Source organism: Mus caroli, chromosome 6 (assembly GCF_900094665.2).
Source record: "Mus caroli chromosome 6, CAROLI_EIJ_v1.1, whole genome shotgun sequence".
NCBI classification, from domain to species: Eukaryota; Metazoa; Chordata; class Mammalia; order Rodentia; family Muridae; genus Mus; species Mus caroli.
The window spans coordinates 33,636,441-33,659,000 of record NC_034575.1 but is presented as its reverse complement, the minus strand read 5'-3'; the positions used below and the strand labels follow the sequence as shown (position 1 = coordinate 33,659,000).

Below are 22,560 nucleotides of genomic sequence, written 5' to 3'. Positions count from 1 at the left end.
GAGCGTTCTTTGATCCTTAGGAGAAGTAGGAAGAGGAAGATGTGTTTTAATTAGATCTTTATAATGTGACAAAGTGGCTGATGGAGAGCTCTGGGGAGTTGATTGTCCTTCTAAGTCATGACTGTGTTCAAACTACCCTGAGCAGAGGCTGTATATCTGTGTCGTCCAGTTTGTGATAAATTTATAACTAGGTTCTGCAGAGCAGATTTATATCAACAATTAAGCAGAAGGAAAATGGCTCATAAATTTTGGCTGGCACAGTCTGACACCAGAGAGGAGGCAGAAAATGGTTTAGCCAGATCAAAAGTCAAGAATTTCAACAGGAAGTGCTAAAGCTATAGCAAAAAACAGTGTGAAGGAAAGAATTGTATTTTTTTCTCTTAATCCTTTAAAAATTAAATATTGGAGCATACAGTGACAAAGACCTCATGTCAAAGGTCTGACTAGAAAGTTGTCTCCTTTTTGTAGTCTTCTAGGTAGACTACAGCCGATGCACCCACTCTTCTGTCTGACCAAGATGACATGGAGGAAACATGAGGTCTCCAAAAGTCCCAGTGATTTGAGAACGACAACACTGTGGTCCAAATATTCAGCTACCAGAATTTATGCCTTGGGTTTTGATCTCTCATTTTATATGTGAATGACATTAGAAGGTAGAGCCTTTGACAATTAGGCTTAGACAGGATCATGGGGTATGACTGAATTTATGACAAAAGAAGCTAGAAGGTGGCTCAGCTGGGAAAGTACTCGCAGTGTGGAGATCTGAGTGTGGGCACTTCGCATGCCTATGAAAAGCTGGGGTCAAGGGCGTGTATGTGTCATCCCAGAGTGTGAAGGATGAGACAGGTGGTTCCCCAGGGCTCACTGGCCACAGTTTAGCTGAACTGACCTCTGAGGTCAATGAAAGACACCTGACAATGACTTTTGGCCTCTATAGCTGAGTGTGTGTGTGTCTATATGTGTGCCTCTGTGTGTGTTTCTCTGTGTGTACATGTGTGTATTTATGTATGTGTGTCTATGTGTCTCTGTATGTGTGTGCCTCTGTGTGTGTGTATATGTGTGTATATGTGTGTGTGCATATGTGTGCCTCTGTGTATGTGTCTGTGTGTGTGCATGTGTGCGTGTATACATTCACACAGACAAAAATACATAAAACCAAATGGAAAGGAGCAAAGATAAAGCTAGCAAGCTTGCTATCTCATCATATGACATCCTCTGACATGTCATGGAGTAACAAGAAAGCCCCTGCTACCTGACCAGCAGACTCTGGTACCCGTATCTAGAAAGCTAGTGAAATGAACAAACGAATGAATGCCTGCCTGCTGCCTGCCTGCCTCCATCCCTGCCTGCTTCCATCCCTCCCTCCTTCCCCTCCCTCTTCCTCCCCCCCCCCCGTAACTTGTCTATTTTCAAGTCTTCTGTTATAGTAGCAGACTAAGAGAGAGGACTCTAAGTGAAAGGAAGAGAGGTTGGACAAAAATCCCCAAGTCATTGGCAGAAATTATGTGTGGTCTAGAGAGACGCCTGGAGACGCTGTCTGTCAGGCAGATTATAACTGTTATATTTATACTAGAATAGAAGCCCGCTCCCTGAGAGGCAGCCAAACCAAAGTCAAATGGGTCAGAGTAGACAGCAGGAGCTGGAGCATTGCTAGGCAGAAGGCAAGGGCTGAAAAACGTGTAGCGATTCCCCAACAATGGGGCATGCATTATGTTGTTTTTGCTAAAAGTGAAACTTTGGAACTCTTGACTTTCATGGCCCATGTATCACTTCTTCTTCTTCTTCTTCTTCTTCTTCTTCTTCTTCTTCTTCTTCTTCTTCTTCTTCTTCTTCTTCTTCTTCTTCTTCTTCTTCTTCTTCGTTTTTCAAGACAGGGTTTCTCTGTATAGCCCTGGCTGTCCTGGAATTCACTCTGTAGACCAGGCTGGCCTCAAACTCAGAAATCCGCCTGCCTCTGCCTCCCGAGTGCTGGGATTAAAGGCATGCGCCACCATGCCCAGCTCCATGTATCACTTCTTGATTGGTGAAGGTTACACTATGACAACCTGCTAGCCTGGGCTTCTCTGTCAGCAGTAGGAAGCATCAAGTATCCCCATGGAAGTCATAGGAAGCAGCCATATAGTTTATAAGAAACTCTTAGGAGCCAGGTGTCCTAGGTACTGCTGGACTCACAGTCCTGACTTCCTAAAGCTGATCTAAAAAAAAGCTGCTTTCCAGAAGGGAATTTAGAAAATGGGAAATTCCAATTTGGGGGCCATTTATCCCACTTCCAGGAACAGGGTCTGAGGGATCTACCTTCCCACCCACTAAAAGTCTAAGAGAAAGGGGTGAGGTCCACTTATTTTTAAGGCAGAGATGGACAAGTGACCCAGGCCCAAGATGAGCAGGACCCTGTGTTCTCATAAGTTGAGGAATCTATCCTTGAGAAAAGGTGAAATTCTTTTGTGTGAGAATTTCAGATTCCATTCTTCCCCATGCTGGACTTAACCCTGCTTTCTGCTGTTCCTGTCTTCCTGGCATGGAGGTCGTAGGTAACTGCTGGAGATGAAGCTCTGTGATAGAGGGACTTAATGCTAGATCATTAATTCATCAGACTAGAGACCTTACCACCTCACAGTCCCTCCAGGCAGGAGTCCTATTGAAACTCTCAGGCAGGGGCTGGGAACTTGGCTCATTCTGTAAAGTGCCTGCTGTAGTAGCAATGGCCCTGACCTTGGGTCCCTGACACCTATGTGTAAGCAAGGTGTATCAGCTTACTTCAGGGCTGTGAGGATGAAAGCCCAGGTCCTAGAACCCATGAAATTCTGAGTGGGAGTTAACACCTGCCTATAATTGTCAAACTCAGACAGTGGAGATGGGGAACCCTCAGAGCAAGCTGGCAAGACAGACTCCCCATATAGAAACTCCAGGTCCAACCGAGAGACACTGCTTTAGTGAAGAAGATGGAGAGAAATGGAGAGAGACTCCAAACTCCAGCCTTAGTCCTTCACATGCATATAAACACATATATACACACGCCATGCACACACAACACACATGTGAAGAAAAAACAAAAGAGGGTGTTTAAAGTATGAGTGGAGGAAGCACAAAACTGCTTCGTGCACCTCATTTAATTCACACTGTTCAAAATCCAGTTAACATGGCTATTTTGAAGTGATGGGAGAGACAGGGTATGATAAGACTGCCCAGAGCTACTGAAGCTGAGAGGCAGAGAGAGCTGTTAGGCATGGAGCTGGAACTCTTACATCAAGGATTCCTGACAGAAGCCCACCTCTGGTGGTTGCTGTACCCTGGAGTCTACCTGGGTGAATTGTTGTTGCTCAGACTTATTTATTTTGTGGCTGTGGGGGGAGAGGTGACACTGCTAGAGTATGGAAGCCAGGTGATCGTGTAAGAGCTCTTTTTCTCATTCTCCAACTGTTGTTGGAGGAGACTCAAGCTTGGCAGGAGATGATGCCATTACCACCTGATCCTCCTTACCTGCCTATTGGGTAACATTTTCTACCGATGCCTGAAGCAGTCTCACGTGACACAGGGTGTTTTTGTTATTGTTATTGCTTTTGCTTTTTGTCATAGAGGAGGGTAGTAGTTCTCACCGCATTCCCAAAAGGAAATTACTGGAGGGGAGATGGTGTGGGAAGAAGGCACTAGAGCCAGGATCCAGACACTTGAATGACAGGTCTTCTAAGGAGGACTGCTCTGCAGAGCTCGGTCAGAACACCCTGGGCATAGGGAGAGTCTGCAGCCGTGGAAGCTGGCATGAACTGGCACTCAAGAGATATTTGTTGAATGGAAACCAGCAGGAAAGTTGTAACAAATCATACTTTACATGCAAATTTTCAGGAATATTTTCAGGGAAATACTTAATGTGTGAACAGCTAATCTGCATTTCCATGTCCTGACAGATGGCCCATATTAACAGAGTTCTGAGTCTAGTAAAAATAAATAAATAAATAAAAGGAGAAAGAGAAAAGACAGAAAAAGAAAACCTACAAGTATTCATTGAGTGAGGACCATGCGCAGGACTGAACAAAGCAATATGCTCCCCAGTTATCTCATTTATTGCTTAAGAAAGACAACCCAGACACATTCCCACCTGTCAAAGACTACCCCAAAATCTGTCTATAGGAAGAAAACAGCCCTCAGGCTGGCATGGGCGGAGTAGAGCATCCTTTCTTGGGAGATAGTTCTGGGTCCCAATTGTCTAATGCTGTATTCTCAAAATGAACCAGAGACCATCATCTTCAGAACCTCTGGGACTGTGGATCAAAGATCCAGCACCCCCTCCCCTCCAGCCTCCATTGACAGAATTAGAACTTCTAGGGCCAGGACCTTGAGATCTGCCTTCCGGTCATCTCAGAGGGTTGAAAACTTTCACCTGGTACAGTCAGTCCACATACCCATGGGTCTCCCCAGAACTTGGAGGCATTTAGCATAGCTCTATGGGACATGGGCTTTGGGGGAAGAAGGCCTGGTTCTAGGCTCAGAGGCTGAAAGAGGCCAGGGTTTGGTGAGTTGGCACCACTGTCCTTGAGGTCAGATTCAGTTCAGGCCACGGTAGAGGTGAGGGTAGCATCAGCTTTTGTATGGGAACATTTCTATGCCCACAGCTTCATACCCAGATAGTTGAGGTTGTAACTGGTGAACCTGGCCAATTCCCGGAGCTGTCTAGATATTACAACAGTTTAGAACTGATTGTGCATACCTTATATGGCCCTGGAGGGTTTATTTTGGAAGGGATATTGCTTAATAGACTATTGGCCATTAAGTCCCTCGGAGTGATGATAATGACCCCCACATCTGGGAGCATTTGCACCTTCCCCAAGCTCCTGTCGTATGTAGCACATCACAAGGCACCCTTCAGATGCTTCTACAGCCTCTTCATTTGCCTTGTCCTTTAGTTTGAGACTAAGGGTTGGCTTTCCCTCAGCCTTCCTCAGGAAGGCATCTCCCCCAGGTCTTAGCACACCTGATCTTGGGGCTGAAATCAATTTGCTTGGCATATTCGTGTCCCCATGCCCTGATAACAATAACTGGCCCATGGTTGGACGAGGGATCCTGGTCAGTGGCCTCTGTGACCTTCAGTCATACATGCTCCTTGGTGGTGAGCAGTGAGGAAGCCGTGGTCTCAGGCACCCTTGTCAGACTTCCTATGGTTTCCCAAGGACAGTATGGATAAGCATGGGGCCAACAGGAGGAACCAGCCAAAAACTAAGATCAGAGAAACTAAGGCATGATGGTACCTTTGAAGTGCCGCTAAATGTTTTTCTGAAGTCTCATTCACTCTCAAACTGAGCAGGACTTTGTACCCATACAAGTGCTTGTTTTGCTAAAATCAGTTTAACTCAGGGTTTAGTAAGTATGGTCTAAAAGACACACTGGGATGTACCCCATCATCTCTGACCCTCCTTTCTCCCCTACTCCTCAACTGGAACAAAATATTATATAACTACCAATAAAGCAGACTGAGACAGGTGGCAGGGTTATCTGGATTCATGGCTTGTTGGGACTCCATGCTTGAAGAATATTGATTAGTGGATCAATGTCAGTCTGGACAGAAACCCTGTCCTGTTCAACATTTTAATCAATGACTTGGATGAAATGGAAGGTATGGTTAGCAAGTCTCAGATGACACTAGCTGGAGGAAATGCTAATATGACAGATGGCAGAATCAAGATTCAAAATTATTTTGACTGCATGAAAAAGTAATAAGGAGAAATACAAACTCTTGCACCCAGGCGCAAAAGATCAATCTGTATAAGCAGGGGACTGGGGATACCCAGCTTGGCAGCTGTCATAATATCAGAGAACTTGAAGTTGACCACACAGGCTCACGTGGAACAACTAGTCTTAGTTCTTCAGGTTTCAAATATTTATAAAGTGACCTGGAGAAGAAGGCTAACTTTGCCTCTACTTCTCCAGTAGGACGGAAGGTAGAATGTTCAAGGAGGTAGTTTCTGGTTATGTATATATTTAACCCTAATGCTTCCAATAGCGGAATAGGGCACATTCCAAAACTGTGACTGTTGTGTAATGATATCAGAATGTAATAGACAAGATCCCATTGTGGGGACTTTTCTTACTTAAAGTGATTGAGGGCAGTGTAGCCTCCTGAGAAAGCCATGAGGTGAGAGAACAGTCCAGCTCAAGGCAGGTGGCTGCTGTGATCTACCACAGAGGGGCTTTACCTCCAAGGAATACCCAGGATGCATCTGTGCTTGGGGCTCCCTGGCCCATGTATTCTACCATCTTGTCCGTGTGATTGTGCTTCCTCCTCTGTTCTCTCCTTCCTGCTTCATCAGGTGTCCTGTGCCCACTCCTGCCTTCAGCCTCAGTTCCCTTTGCTGAATCACCTCTCCTGTCTTCCTCAGGGAGGCTGCCCCACAGTCAGAACATGTGATAGCCAAACCCCTTCTCTATGGCTGCCCTTTGACCCCCAATTCCTTCCTGGGCCTCTGCAGGTCCCCAGAGCCAGTCTCACAAGCTCTTTATTTTTCTGTCATTCTGAACACTCTATTTTACTTGCTTGCCCAGAGAGCTAGAAAAGGTGGGTGTCACCTTATTTTATCTTACAAACTTAGAATGTGATTTTGGCAGGTTATTAATCAGAAGTTGGACCAAATCCACTGCAATGTGGATGCCCGTGGATGCCCATGGACACCTGGACCCCGCTGTACTCACGTGCTTCTCCATGAACAGGTCCACCTCTTTCAGAAGCCTCTCCTGGCAGTCAGGGTGGGTGGCCAGCAGGTATGTGATGAAGGACAGCGTGTTTGTGATGATCTCATGGCCCGCAATGAGGAAGAGGAAGGCCTGGCCCACAATTTCATCCACAGTGAAAGGCTTAGATGTGGAGGTAGGATGGCACCTTTGGGGTGACTCCTTTGTGCACCCAGAAGAGGACAGGGCTTCTGAGACCATGTCAAAGCCTTTCACGCCCACAGAGTTCATGGAGTGCTGGGCATCCAGCACCATCTGCAGGAAATCTCTCCGCCTCTGAGGAGGAGAGAGAAAGGCACATTAGAGCCACAGGATGGGGCTAGGGGACAGGATCGGGGGAGCTCCTGGGTGGCTTCTGAACAGCTAAGTAGGAATAGGTCTTGGTCACTGTGTTATCTGAGATGGTGAGAGCCAGTATCCACCTGAATGACAGCAGTGAGGAACCAACTGATGTCCCAGTGCAGAGATGACACTGTTCCCTTCTTTGCCATTATAGAGACTTGTGGAGCAACCGTGGGATTATTTAATCCACACAGTATGTAACAGTGAGAGCAGAATCTTTTCATATCTATCACGTGTACCTTGTGTGCGTCTGGAATCTTCAAACTCTTCTTTTGCAGTTATTTACAGAATAGCCACACCTCCCTGTGAGTACAGTCACTCTGCTGAGCTGGAGAACACCAGACTTAGTCCTCTTACCCACAATGGCTTGGGTGCAAAACCACCACCTTTCCCTTCCCTTTCCTCCATCCTCCCCAGCCTCCAGTGACCACCTTTCTCTGTTTCTGAGATTTGATTTTTCAGTTTCAACATACCCAACAAGCGTGTTGTGTTTGTTTTTCTGGTCCTGGCTTATGGCACTTAACACATCGTCCTTTATTGTCTTAACTATGTAGCTGAAAACCAACAGATTCCATTCTTTTATAGGGCCAAATATTATTATTTCCTCTTTATGTACCATACTCCCTTCATGTATTCCAGATGAAGTCATTCCATTACAGGCTGATTCGCTCCCCATCCCCCTAAAATACTGTGCTTAAAATAAAGCAAGTGTTAGAGCCATAGACACAGTGGGATCTCATCTTTAAAAACAGTAAGTGTACAATCTAGAGAACCGTGTGCATCCGCTCATGTGTAGTAAACATTTGTCAACCTATATTCAGCAGATCCCTAGAGCTGGAGGAGGGGTGAAAACCAAGGTCTTGTAGTTCTGATTAATGCTTTCTATGCATTTGTTCTATTGGCTGCATTTCCAATGAGAAAACACCTGATAGATTTAAATCAGAGCATACGTCTACCATTTACTCTGCAAGGACATAGTGGATGGCTGTAAGTTTTCTCACACAGTCGATAGTCAGCAGCATGGGATGGGGGTATGGAATGTGGGTGAGCTGGCTTGAGTGAAGCTTGTCTTCAAAGCCCCCAGACCCCAGGCTGCTTCCTATGGAACCGCTTTTTCTCTCTCCAGTAATCCCCATCTCCTTTGAGTGCTTAAAGCTGCCTTATCATTCCCTCTACCTTCCTTATCAGTAATTTGCATATCCTTTACATTTTGACTAGGCTAATTCTAACTATAGGAGTGTTTACCACGGCTTTGGCATTCACAGAGTGTATTCCAGGCACATCCTTTCTTTGAAATGCCCTTTAATGTGATGAATGACAACCAGGATGTTGCTCTTTTCTGAAATTTATGGGATTAAAACAGCAAGAGGAGAGTATCAGAACCTGTATTATAATTTCAAAGTATTTTCCTAGTTGTGGTGTTTTCTCAGTTCATTGGCTTCTGAATTTCTGTTGCACGAATACTCTATGCCCCTCACATTGGCATGGAACTCCATCTTTTGAGTTTGTTGGCATTTTCATATGTGGCTACTTTTTCTACACCACGAGATGAAAAGCAATCTGAGGGTGTGACCCCCCTCCCCTTCCTACCTTTCCCGCCCGGCCTGTGCCAAGTGTGGTGCTAAGTGCATATTAAACATGCAATAGAATCTTTTTTTAAAAAGATTTATTTATTATTATATCTAGGTACACTGTAGCTGTCTTCAGACACACCAGAAGAGGGCATCAGATCTCATTACGGATGGTTGTGAGCTACCATATGGTTGCTGGGACTTGAACTCAGGACCTTCAGAAGAGCAGTCGGTGCTCTTAACCACTGAGCCATCTCTCCAGCCCGCAATAGAATCTTAATGTAAAACAATAGTTACCCTCAGGGATGGGTACATTGGGTTTGGTTTCAACTGTTCAACTGTTATTTGGAGCAGGAGGCCTTTGCAGATGAAGAGGTTAGTGACCATCAAAGGTGTCTGCTCACCACTAAGGGTTTACATACATTGAAGCTGAGGAGTCAAGGTCTCCATTTCCCACCAGCCTGTTTCCACTATAGGAAGCCCGGGCTTCCTCACTGTACCCTGAGCCTATCCATTTTCCTGTCCAAATGACTTCTTAACTGCTATTGGTCAGCATCTGGGTGGCTACTGTGGTTCCACTGCTGACCTGTCACAGTGGCCCTGGGGAAATGGAACATCCAAGGCTCCCTGGGTGCCAGGATGCGATTGGAGAAGCAAAGTGCACTGTTAGGCTGCATAGCTTAGTCCCTGAGGCTTGGCTGTGGCTTTTCCTGGGTGGATGGGGCGATGACAAGACAGCTCACAGTCATATCTACACCACATATTTTTCCAGAAGCGGCATGGTGGCTGCCATTCTTTCCTCTCATCCCAGCCCAGCCAGACTGCTAAAAGGGCTGGTGAAGTCTTGCAGAAATCTGTCTTAACTGCGAGCTAACGAGGCCAGGGGAAAGGGCCTCTCTCTAGGGTTTGCGAGCTACAGAACATTAGTGCGGATGGGATTCCTTCGTTCACAGAGCATCATGAAGGCCACGTGAAGCTGCCCATTTAGGATGGAAACAGGGCTGGTTTATGGTCAAATCCAAGAAAAATACATGTCCTGATAGATGTAGGTGTCTAATCCACCCATCGGCTGGAGCTTAGAAAAATATTTACCTTTTAACATCTGTGCGGCATTTTTACTGTGCAAACACACATCTGTTTGATGGAATGTATACAGAGTTCAGAAGGGTTCTAAGTGAGTTTTCTTAGTAACTGTATAGATCTGTCTTGACATGGGCAGCCCTGGATTTGTGGTTGGGAGGGATCAACTCATTGTTTGAAACAAATAGCTGTAAAGTTTATAGAAGGAAAAGCTTGAGGCAATCCCAGTAATTGGCTCTTTAATAACCTCTCACCTCTCAGTCACTCAGAGCAACAGTTTTTTTTTAATTTTTAGCCTGGTTTTACAGCCAGTGGGTTTCAGTGTGTGTGTGTGTGTGTGTGTGTGTGTGTGTGTGTGTGTGTGAGAGAGAGAGAGAGAGAGAGAGAGAGAGAGAGAGAGAGAGAGCTCTCACAAGGCAGCCCTTTGCAGTAAATGATGAGGTTTGAAAATGGTTCTTGAGCCGGGCATGGTGACGCACGCCTTTAATCCCAGCACTTGGGAGGCAGAGGCAGGTGGATTTCTGAGTTCAAGGCCAGCCTGGTCTACAAAGTGAGTTCTAGGACAGCCAGGGCTATAAAGAGAAACCCTGTCTTGAAAAAACAACAACAACAACAACAAAGAAAATGATTCTTTATCTCTTGTCCTTTGGGCTTCCTCCTCACAGACTAGAAACATATACTTAAATGAAATTGTCCTGTCTTTTCTGGCTTTAGAGTGGGGCCAGGTATACCAGTTGGCCCATTTTCCCCCACCTCTAAGGACATTCAAGTGGAGCTGATGAAGGTATAGGCCAAGGGGTTGAGAGCTGGTATATATGTCCCCACACCTTTCCTATCCAGACACAGTTGCTACAGAGTCCCCAGGGTGTGCAGCTGAGTAGGACAGGCTGCTGCCCAAGGCTGCTAAATGCATCAAGCTACTAATTGATTTGGATTTCATTCTAGGCCAATGCCTTAACCATCAGGCCTCACGAATCCCTCTGAGCCACAGTCTTTGAGAAAACCCTTTTAAAGCTCCATCTTGCTCAAGGCAGTTAAGTGAAAGCCCTTTTAGTCCTTTTTTTTTTTTTTTTTTGGTGACTGTCTTTAGTGTGATGAGACCCATAATGGACAACTTTAATGTGGACAAAGAGTAAAGATTATTTCTCATACTGAAAACTGCATACTATTCAGAGTCAAGTTCAGCCAATATTTACTTATCCCTATTATGTGCCAAGCAGGGTGTGAGTCTGTAAGGGAAAAGGGAAACACGGCAGCCTGCTAAAGAGAGCAGGGAGCCTCAATCACAAATTTTCTAGCAAGAGTCTCCATGTTAAAAGGGAATATGGGATTGATTGACAGTTGCCTAAACTTCTTGCTAATATTTATGCTATTCATGCTATAAAGCCCCGTCTTGCTGTTTTTCAGCAGAAAGACTATGCTCATGAAAATTGCATGAGGTGCTGACTTAGAAAATTCTGGGGTGGGGGTTGGGCTACTGCAACCTTTGCTTGGGGGTAAGAGCCCAGGTGATGGGAGACAGTCAGGGGTTGACATCCTTTCAACAACTCCCATCAGGGATAGGCCCATTGGTGGGACTTCTCCTATTATCCTTCCGATTCCTCCCTCCCATTGCTTTCTACTGGCTCTGGAAAGCTCAGAATGGGAGACTAGTAAAGGAGAGACCCATGTGACGTGAGGAGTTGGGGGGGAATGGAGAAAGAAAAGAGAGAGTGATGCCAAATTAGGTTCCATTCTGTTTCCAGACTGTGTCCTATAAAAATAGTTACCTCTTCTGCTGCTTGCTGGTCCCGTAAGGCAATCACGTTCCTAATGAGTGTGTTAAAAAAGCCATTCAGTTCATCTCGCTTCTTATTGGGCAGAATCCGGGCCAATGGGACCATTATGGATGGAAATGATACTTGAAAGAGAAAAACAAAAGTAGCGTTGAAGGGGGAGTGATAATGAAGCAGGGCTATTAGACTCCTGTGGCTGGGAAGCAAGCACCAGCCTTGAATCAGAGCCACTTGGGAGGCCTGTCTTCCCTGTGGACTCGGTGCTTCTCAGAGCGGGGCTTGATCTGACTCTAGCTTTCTGTTCCATTCCCTGTACATCATAAGCAATCGTTAAATGCCTGTGCAATAAAGTAAGTCCTCATGTGTACCTGGCCTTACAAACCCACTTTTACACTTAGAAATTCTTATCTCCAATCTTAGACGGGGGAGTGTCTTTGCAGTTCATCAGGACAGAATGGGTAACTGACTGGCTGTGAGCCAAGCCGTTACAGGGGCATAGCAGACCATCTACTTTATTGACTTTCTGGTCATTTGTATTTGTCTTTATCTGGATAAATGTCCCCACAACAGCCATCTGAATTGTCCCTAAAACATGTTGTTGCAGCTGCTGACAAGGACACTGGCTTCATCTATTGTGGATATTCCTCTGCAATGCAATATGCAGACTGGGTTCTTAGGAGAAGGCTCCCAGGATCAGGACACTTCCCTAGGAGATGTTCTGAGCCCAGGGATGAGGCCTTGCCACAGGGGCATGTGACTCTACTCAGACTCTCAGCCTGCCAAGCTGCACATAACCTTTTGTGTTGAGTCAGGCTGGAGACAGGAGATCCCAGAGCTCATACACCTCTGTTTAAAAGTGCAGAGAGCAGGGACCTTGTTAGTGGAAGGCCTGTCTATAATTGAAAGTCCATAGGTGGGGCAGCCTTAGCCCCAGCAGACCTCCTGGACACAAAGAGGCTGCGTGACTCCACACAAATGCCTACAGGTTTCAGTGTGCTGATGTTAGAGGTTACAGGGCTTCCTGCTGAAACTGGCTCAGAGATAAGAAGAAAAGCAAGCAAATGGTCCACGATTCTAACACTCAGGAGGGTGAGGCAAGAGGACGTGTTAATTGGAGATCAGAGAAGGCTGTATAACAAGACCCTGTCTTGAAAAAGGAAGGGGAGAGCAGGAAGAGAAACAAAAGAGGAAAGATGAGGAGGAAGATGAAGAGAGCTAGGAGGAAGAAAAGGGGGAGGAGGAGGGAGAGGAGGAAGAGGAAGAGAAGGAAGAGGAGGAGGGAAAGGAGGAAGGGAGGGAGGAGGAGGAGAAGGAGGAGGAGGAAGAGGAAGAGGAGGAGGAGGGGGAGGAGGAGGAGGAAGAGGAGGAAGAGGAAGAGGAGGAGGGAAAGGAGGAAGGGAGGGAGGAGGAGGAGAAGGAGGAGGAAGAGGAGGAAGAGGAAGAGGAGGAGGACGAAAATGAGAAGGAGAAGGAGAAGAGGAAGAATGAAGCTGGCCAAGGAGTGACTAGACTATGCCAATATATCAGAGAGGCAGGGAAGAGCTCAACAATACAGTAACAGCAACACACTGTGTTTCCACAAAAGCAAGTAGATTCCAGAACTAGCTGGAAGGCAAAGACTCCCTTGTAAAATTAATCCAATGGTCTAGTCTTGTTAGCGCGACGCCTCCTTCCAGTGACCCATCTGATGATTTCTTGTTTAGGAGTTGTTGGCTTCTGGTAGAGAAGTCCTCAGAAGAAGGTTTTGAGTGATGGGACAAAAACCAACTAACAAACCAACCAACCAACCAATCAATCAACCAACCAACCAACTCTAGGAAATGAGAGACTTTGGGTTCAAGTCTTGACTGCCTTTTTATGTATCAGTTTTCCTTCCCGGTTAGGATTATCAAACAGGATCCAGGGTTACCTGTGTTGGTGATAAATCAACCCAGATTGTGACAAGAGAATTCTAGTGGCTCTAGGGAGATAAAGTTCCTGAGGGATGTTTCAGAGAGAACATCCTGGGACCATTCCTAGTGGAAGGGACTCAACCCTGCAAGCTGTCCTATGGGTGGTGATCTGGCTTCACCACCTTGGGTAGGGGCTGCACTTACAGATTAATACCAGGAGAGGCCTGGGGATACAGAAGGTGGAAACACGCCGGCAGTGCTGCACAAAGGGATCTTCTGGAGAATTCTGGGAGTCCACCTGGGTGCCAAAGGCCACACTGGCCACCACATCTATGGTGTAACAGCAGTAACACCTGTGGACATAGAAGTGAGGACAATTGAAAGATGCTGGATTGGCCTTCCACAGCATACTCCTCCTGAGGTAGTGGAAGGGACGCTTCCTGGATGAGCAGCAATAGCAGAATATGATTGGAGGCTTTATCAAGGAGCTTATGGAAGAGAAGGTGAGGGCAGGACATCACTAACTCAGGCCTTAGAACAGAGTTGAACACTAAGGCACATATCTTCCAGTGGAGGGACACCTTCCTGTGAAGGGAGATAGGAGCCCCAAAGCCTTGGGGCTTTAGCCCCTATGCACACATAGCCCATCTCAGGCCAGAATCTAATGATTAATTGATAGCTTTCAAATTGGCATTGATGAATGAATCTCATTAGCTCATTTTGTTATCTATCCTCCATTTTTCCTTCTAATGATTTGGCTGCCCTGAGTACACTCTGCCTCTCCTGTGCTGGGACTAAAGATATGTGATGTGTCACGATTCCTGATGCTGTTGCCATTTTAAAAGGTGCAACAAGGGCTGGGGAGATGGCTCAGTGGTTAAGAGCACCGACTGCTCTTCCAGAGGTCCTGTGTTCAATTCCCAGCAACCACATGGTGACTCCCAACTATCTGTAATAGGATCTGATGTCCTCTTCTGATGTGTCTGAAGACAGCTACAGTGTGCTCATATACATTAAATAATTAATAAATAAAAAATAAAAGTGTAACCAAAAAAAAAAACCAACCAAAACCAAGGTCTTTTCTTACTCAAATGGATAGTAGACAAACTTTGGGGAAGGCTTACAAGATATATTTAATTTACTACTGGAAGTGTATATTGCCTTTTTCAAACAAACACGAGGAAAAGTGTCTTCCAATAGCATCAGGAAATTTAGCCAACCCCAGGATGGGAAGCCTGTCCTTCCCAATGCCATTTTAAACTAGCGCTATTCTTTCACAAAATGTTATGTGTTTATTGTTCTTGTATACATTTGCACAGTGTGTGTGTGTGTGTGTGTGTGTGTGTGTGTGTGTGCGTGGCATGCTGGGGACATGGTATACATGTGTGTGTCACAGTGCACATCGCATAGGACATAGGACAACTTGGTGGTATCAGTTCTTTCCTTCCACCTTCGTGTGGGTCTTGAGGGTCACATTTGGGTCAGCAAGCTTTCTCCGCTTACCGTTGACCTCCGAGTCACCTCTCCAGTCTTTACAATCCTTCTTTTTGTTTTCTTACAGGCGTTGCCATCTTAAGGATTTTCTAAGGAGTCTAATACCTGGGCTATTGATACTCTTCCACAACTGTAACATCTGTGCTTGCCATTGATACAGTTAGTTCTTCTGCATGGGCCCCACAGCCACCAGCTTATCGCTAGAGAATAAAACACTTGATGACTGTGAAACGTTGACGACTTATATCGAAAACATTGCTATGATCGGTCACCGATTCCCCGTTGATGCAAAAAGTGTGCATGGCTCCTGAGTGCGATCCCAGCAGACCCTAGTGCTTGAGGGTTCCAGGACCGAAGAGTTATTTGCTTTGCTTTAATAGCAGAGGGGGCCACCTTATCTCACGCTCTGGGAGAGTGTGGGCGAGAAGGTTTGTTGACAGCTGGGGACAGCATAAACGCTGCCATCGACTAGCCTCTGGTTCTGTTGGCCGTGATGATTCTGAGTCATTCTGTCCCCAGTCTGCTGCCAGCCATGAGTTAGCTTAGAGCATCTAAAGGTTGCTAGGAGAGAAGGCAGTCCGTTGCTTAAATTGCCAGCTATAGACACCTAACACCACTCTCCTGCCCACCACTGAGCTGTGGCTGCTAGGCACAAATGATCGCTACTTATTTATTTATTAATTTATTAAGCTGAACTGAGATTTGAACCTAGGGTCTCGTATATGCTGAAGCACTTTATCCTCTTGAACTATATTCCACAGCCAATCACCATTTTCACTTTTAGAGATTTAGTCGTTTATTTATGTGTGTAAGTGCTTGCCTGAGTATATTTATATATACACCACTACATGCCTGCAGTGCCCACAGAGGCCAGTAGAGAGCGCTGGATACCCTGAAACCGAAGTTACAGATAGATGTGAGCCACCTGACATGGATGATGGGACTTGAACCTGGGTCTTCTAGAAGAGCAGAAAAGTACTTTTAGCTGCTGAGCCATCTCTCCAGCCCCTGAACTTTTTATTCTGAGAAACAATTTCACTAAAGCACCCAGAATGGCCTTAAACTCACTGTAGCCCAGGCAGGCCTTGAACTTGTGTTCTTCTGGCCTTAGTTTCCGTAGTGGGTCAGATAATATACCTTATTTCCATTATCTTTTTTAATTTTTAATTTTTTTTGAGATAGAGTCTCAGGTGTTCCAGGCAGGCCTTGTATTCCCCATGTGAACAATATCCAGAGTATGGATCTATAGATGTGTACTACCATGCCTGGCTTCATGTGGTACTGATGCTGGCGATCAATCCCAAGGCTTTGCTCAAGCCGAGCACACATTTTACTGACTAAGCTCAGCCTCAGCCTCGTGGCTCACTTGTTTGTTTTTTGTTTGTTTGTTTGTTTGTTTGTTTGTTTGTTTTTAGGCAGGGCCTCATTGTGCAGCTCTGGTCTAGAACTTCCTATGTGGACCAGTGACCTTCAAACTCTCAGAGATCTACCTGCCCCTGCCTCCCAAGTGCTGGGATGAAAGCTGTGTACCACCACACCTGGCCTCGGGTATTTTTCTTGTGAAAGTTTAGGTACTTTCTCGAAAGTCCCTGTCCCTTCTGCCCTGGCATATCTTGCCCATCATGTCCTTGGAGATCAGAGGCTAAGTCTACTCAGGTACTAACCACTGCACTTGGATTTTCCTCACCAGGCTGGCATCCCTGGCTCAAGTTACTTTGCTTCGTGGTTTAGGTGGGGTTTCTTCTCATTAGTCAGTCTACCCACACCGTTATGACCGACTGGTGCTCCCAGTTTGCTACTCCCGAGGTAATTGTCCAGCCATTATGTGCTGTCACAAGGATCATCCACTCAGAATTGTGACTTCTCACCTGTAATGGAGCAGCCTTACCTCTGGATGTTGAATGCGTCCCTGGATGCTGCATAGCCTTTTAAGTGAGCCACGAGAAGTTCACAGGCTTCGCTGATGAGAGGTGTCATCTGATAATAGATAGCAGAGGTATAATTAGGGCATCGTGCCTAAATTGGCTGCCAATGATGGACAAGGTTATCCACAGTGCTTTCTAGGGAAACAGACTGTATTTCAAAGGTGCTTTTTAGGAGGCTAAGATTAAGAAAGTATTCATAATATCTGTAAGATACAGTGTCCATAAATACGTATCTTAAGCTTAAGTGAGCTTTCTGTGGTAGACGCACCAAAGGAGAAAGGATCAAACGTAGATCTGGTGAAATAATTATGAAAGCCATCACTAAGTGTTTAGACAAAACTTTGAATCAGCGCTCGGCTTCCTGACGTGTGGCTAGCATTAGCGAGCAAGTAGACCACGCTCTATATGTCCTGGCCCTGGAACTAGCCCAAGTCCGTGCATGCCTGTTCCAATTAAGTTTTCAGATCTCCCACCAGAACATAGACTCGAGTATCTGGAGGCACTGAGGGTCATCTGTTCCAACTTCTTAATTAAGGCAGAAGTTATCTTAATGGTATTTCTGAGAGAGGGGTTTTCATCTGTGTTTCAGCTGCTTACGCCTTCCAAGACAGGGTAACTCTCGACCTGCACGAGGAATTGTTGACTTCTTAATATTAAGAAGATATTTTATTGTGGAAAATTTCTAATGCCCAGAGAAAGATCTAGAGAGCAGCGCTGTGCACACCTCTGTGGTTCCAGCACATTTAGACCGCAGGCTTGGCTGCCCGTCCCTTTGACGTCCAACACGGTCTCTTGGGTGGGTTAGCACTCTTTAAGGGCTTTCATTCTCTCCTATATATTTGAAGGGCCAGGCTGGAACTGTCAAGGGGGATCTTTCAACTGAGTACACATCCTAGAACAGTGTCATACCTGAGGCAGAATACTGCTGTAGGTTCTTCTGAGCATTTATGGGACTAATATTTTGAAATGGTGCCCGATGTTTGGTTTTCATTATTATTATAAGAAACTTTAAAACTGTATTTAAATTAAAATTTTTTCAGATTTATTTGATTTTATGTATATGAATGTTTTGGCTTCATGTGTATGCTCCACGTGCCAGCCTGGTGCTGTAGATGTCAGAGCACAGCGGGTCCCCTGGAAACTGTAGTTATAGGTGGTTGTGAGCCACCATGTGGCTGCTGAAACTGAACCTAGGTTCTCTGCAGGAGTGACAAGTGTTCTCAGCCTCTGACCCCCCACTCCACCCCCTATTTTACTTTTAAGATTAAGTGTGTGTTTGTTCACTGCAGGGAGCATTTCAGGTACCCACAGGAAGAGTTCTTGGGGAATCCGGAAGCTTGTGTTCTAGATGGTTGTAAGCAACACAACACACACACTGGCAACTGAAGTTGGGTTCTCTACAAGAGCAGGACGCTCTCTTAACCACTGGGCTGTCCCTCTAGCATCTGGTTTTCATTATTTTGATGCTAGAATAGTCTGAGGTCAGGGGAGGTTTCATCTGTTTGTTCAATTTTTTTTTAATCTCTAGAATATGCAACAGAACCTGGCATACGTACTCATTTGTTAGATGGATGGATGAATGGGTAGATGGATTTTAATGAGCATGCAATATCTACTTTTTGTTCAAGTCTTGAGACAATAGAAAAATTATGAAATGTTAATCTAGTTACCAGAGATATGCCATTGGATGGGGACAAAATCCAGTCCCCCCCTACTACAGTTGGATCTTGGGTACCTATCCCCTGAGGATAGCATGACTGAGAGGTGGCGAGCTCTTAGGAAGCTGGACCTACTGGAATGTTTCTCGCTTTTGGGGATGTTTCTTTTAGTAGACTGTGGGCCCCCGGCTTTTACTCATTCTCTCCTTCACTTCTGGCCTGGGGGTGTGGCTTTACTTTGTCATGTGCTTCCATCATGGGCCACCACAGACCCAAAACAATGGGTCCAACCAAGCACACACTAAAACCTCCAAACCTGTGAGCCGTGCCGTGGCAACCTGCCTCGTTCTACACTCAAGGTAACAAGTGTTTCTTATAATGATGGGAAGCTGACAAATATGTGTTACAAAAACCTCTCCGTTTTCATAGTTTGTACACCTTTCTCTATTCTTTTTCAAACATTTTTATAAAAAGATGTATTTATTTAATTATTTAATTATGCAAGTACATTGTAGCTGTCTTCAGACACACCAGAAGAGGGCATCGGATCCCATTACAGATGGTTGTGAGCTACTATGTGGTTGCCGGGAATTGAACTCAGGACCTCTGGAAGAACAATCTGTGCTCTTAACCACCAAGCTGAGCCATCTCCCCCCCCCCCCTTTTTTTTTTTTTTTTTTTTTTTTTTTTTTTTTACCTGCATCCACCTTTGCATCTTCCCCTTCAACCAAGGGGGAAAAAAATCTCATTGTGGAGGCTATAGTGTCACAGTGAGTCCCACAGTACACTCCTTTGTCCATACTTCTTTGCTTGCAAATGTTCATTGCAATGTTCATTGTGTTTGGTCGGGAACAAGGCCTCTAGCTTCTATCAGTACTGGAACCTCACTAGGACTCCCCTTGGATATCCTGTTGCTGCCCTGTGTTATGGAGATCCTGTAGTTTGGGATCTGTAGCTGCCCCTTCTCCTTCATGCATTCCAGCAATTTAGCAATGGGGTAGATGTTGGGATGGGCCAATACACAGCCCTGGATCTGGGCCTGAGAGGTTTCTGAGCTGGTCAGCCCAACATCTCTCTTGCTCTCACACCCTCTGGGCCAGGTCTCCAGCAACCCCACAACCAGGGCCAGCTCTACCCTGCTGCCCAGGCAAGGTGCATGGCCCACTCTCCCAAGTGTTGCAGTCGGTGAAGGACATGGCTAGGTCTCCCATTCTCATGATCCCAGGGCCAGCTCTCCTGTCTGCTGTAGATGGAGAGGGATAAGGGAGGAGAGGAGGAGGTCTCTGCCTCATCTGTACCGCTGCCCAGCAGACAAGAGGCAAGACTGGCTCTCTTGCACTCACGCCCCCGGAGCTGGCTCACTGACACCTCCACTTCCAGGGTCAGCTCTGGGTATTGCCCAGGTGAGGTGCACAGCTTGCTCTCCCAAGTCTTCCAACAGGTGAGAGGCAGGGACAGCTCCCCCACTCTGATGACCTCTGGGCCAGCTCTCCTGGCTGCCGTAGGTGACAAGGTGTGAGGTGGGGGACATCTCTCCCTCAGTTATGTCACCACACAGGGACCAGGTCTCCTGCTCTCATGACCCCAGGGCTGGGTCTCCTGCTGGCCACCGATGGTGAGGCGGGGAGAAGGGTATCTTTCTCTTGTCTATATAAGGGAGATGAACGGTAGGGACCGCTCTCCCATACTTGTATCCTCTAAGCTAGCTTGTCAACAACTCCTGTAATGTGTGTGGTCTGCTCTCCCAAGTACCGCAGTCAGCTAGGGTCAGCCTCAGCTCTCCATTTCTCATGCCCCCAGAGTCCACTGTTCCATGATGCACAGGTGAGGGATGGGGCCAGTTTTGCACAGCCCTTAGACATAAACATATCGCCCGCAGCAGCCCAGACCAGGAACATCCACTCGGCCTTTGGGGATAACAAACCCCGGATGCTGCAGAGCTATGGACCCAGATGTGGCCCCCAGTGGCACCACAGGCCAGGATCTTACCATGGTCTCAGGTGGTATCACTGGCTACTCACATCAGGCTGTCCCTTACTACCCTCTAGTCCAGCTCTGCTTATCTTTATTGTGCCCACATCCTTCTGTTTCTCTTTCTCTTTCTCTTCCATTCCTCCACCACTTACTTGATCTTCTTAGTGGCACCCAGAGTCTCTGAGTGTCTGGGGTCATCTCAGGAGTGGTCTCAGGACTGTTATGCCCTGCTTGTGCATTATAACATTGGGTAGAGGCCATCTTGGCATGGTCTGCCCCCACCAGGCCTGCCAAACTGGTAGTCACCTTAGCCTAGTTTCCTGCTTGGACCCCATGGTGCCGGTCTGGTGGTCAACTCTGGCTAGCTCCTCACTCTCGGCCTGCCTGAGTGGCCCCTTGCAAGGGTTGTCTGTCTCAGACTCACAGCCTTTGGTCCCAGACAGGGTTTTTCTAGTCTCTGGTTTGCTCCCAGTCTAGGGAGCCACCTAGCACGGTGTCAGGGCTCACTTTTTTCAAGGGATGTTAGGTTACTAATCGCTCAGATGTTCACGGATCAGAACACTGAGTGAAGACATAGCCTCTCTCTGTCACCTATGACTCATCGGTGACACAGCAGCCACACCTACAACGCCCCTAGGGGCAGGGCCTCTCTCTATTCTTATTGTTCCTCTGGGAAGAAAAAAAAGTCACTCTCAAATAGCAACCCATAGGTGGAACACAGTCCTGTTTCAGACACTATCTAGTAAACAGTAAATTAATCACATTCTGCGACCTGAACCCTGTAAGCCAGTAGCAAGGTCAGATGTATATTGATTTTTGCACAAGACACACACCACAAACAAATGTCAAAGTTCAGGTCAATGAAAGCCACAGGTCTTTTCCGATAACTTATCGCTGCATGCAACTGATTCTTTAGCCCTTGAGGCTCCATTCCTTAGAAAGGCTTTGTGTTTCTTTTTTAAAAAAATTTTCCCCCTGTATTAAAACAAATTATCTGTGTGGAAATTTTGCCTAGATATGTCTGTGCACCGTGGACATGCAGTGCCTGAGGAAGCCAGAAGAGGGCACCAGATCCCCTGGTTACAGACAGTTGTGAGCTGCCACGTGGGTGCTGGGAACCAAACCCAGGTCCTCTGGACGAGCAGCCAGTGCTTAAGACCACTGGTCCATCACTCCAGCGCCAGGCTTTGCATTTCTATTTCCTTTATTTCCATAAAAAGATGTCTTCAGCTGTCCTGGGAAGAACAATCCCTGAACTTCCCTGAACAGTGAGTGGGGCAGTCTGGACAGCTATTGAGATGCTGGGAGAATGGACCCCTCCCTGTCACAGCTGCCTGTTAGCCGGCCCCACATGTCCTATGGGGACACACGTATGACACCAGCTTCTCATTACCTGCAGTGGTGTGGGAGCCTTGTAGGAAGGAACGGGTCTGAGAGTCACAGGGGCATTTCTCTAATTCAAAGTGGATGCATAGCCATGCCTTCTTTGTTCCCTTTAAACTACAGTAACATGCTATCTAAGTTTTCATTTACGTCAGGACTAAGCATGCCTGGTTCAAGCACAGGCCTGTGACCCTACTCTGGACAGTTACTTCAGGGAGCTGCAGAATTTTTCAAGGTCCTTTGATCAGTCAGGATAAACCTAAGTAAATACTCAGCCTGGCACCATCTTCTCTGTAACCGGCAGATGACCAACCTGGTCAGTGGTTGGCTGAAGCAGGAGTGTTATTGACGCCAGCTGTTTGTCCTTAAGTCTATCCAGGAAAGAAATGAATAGGGTGAGACTGATTTGTTTTCAGTGACTCTGTATCAATTCTTTATGATGGAGGCATTCTTTTTTAAACTCTCACAAACCGTCCACAGAATAGTCCATCAGTATAAGAATAAATGTGGGTCTCCCAGGCATCCTTCCCAAGAAATCTGACTTCCTTAATGCTTGGAGAGCTCAATGCTTTCTAAGCACGTCTCTCTAGCCAGCTTCTCTGGCTGCCATTCTTATCTGATTGCAGTCATTTGCTACTTAGTATGTATGTGAGTGTGCGAGTGCACAGTATACACGTGGGAGTTAGAGACATCCTGTAGGAACTGGGTTCTCCTTCTGTCCTGTGGTTCCCAGAGAAAAAACTACA

The 22,560-nt window shown here is 46.3% G+C and overlaps 1 protein-coding gene and 1 non-coding gene across 3 annotated transcripts in view; both read right to left on the bottom strand.

The window, feature by feature from the left end:
* Tbxas1 (thromboxane A synthase 1) overlaps positions 1–22,560 on the bottom strand; it is a 168,681-nt gene that overhangs the window by 51,058 nt on the left and 95,063 nt on the right. For both annotated transcript variants that reach the window (XM_021165134.1, XM_029478679.1), the window contains exons 6-9: positions 16,763–16,851; positions 13,585–13,733; positions 11,483–11,613; positions 6,682–6,996 (exon numbers count right to left, since the gene is read on the bottom strand). In XM_021165134.1, the coding sequence (XP_021020793.1) occupies positions 6,682–6,996; positions 11,483–11,613; positions 13,585–13,733; positions 16,763–16,851 (684 nt within the window). The remainder of the gene's footprint in view (positions 1–6,681; positions 6,997–11,482; positions 11,614–13,584; positions 13,734–16,762; positions 16,852–22,560) is intronic.
* On the bottom strand, positions 20,950–21,075 carry LOC115031400. The gene has a single exon (XR_003837040.1). It is a non-coding gene; the product is annotated as a small nucleolar RNA SNORA17 (small nucleolar RNA).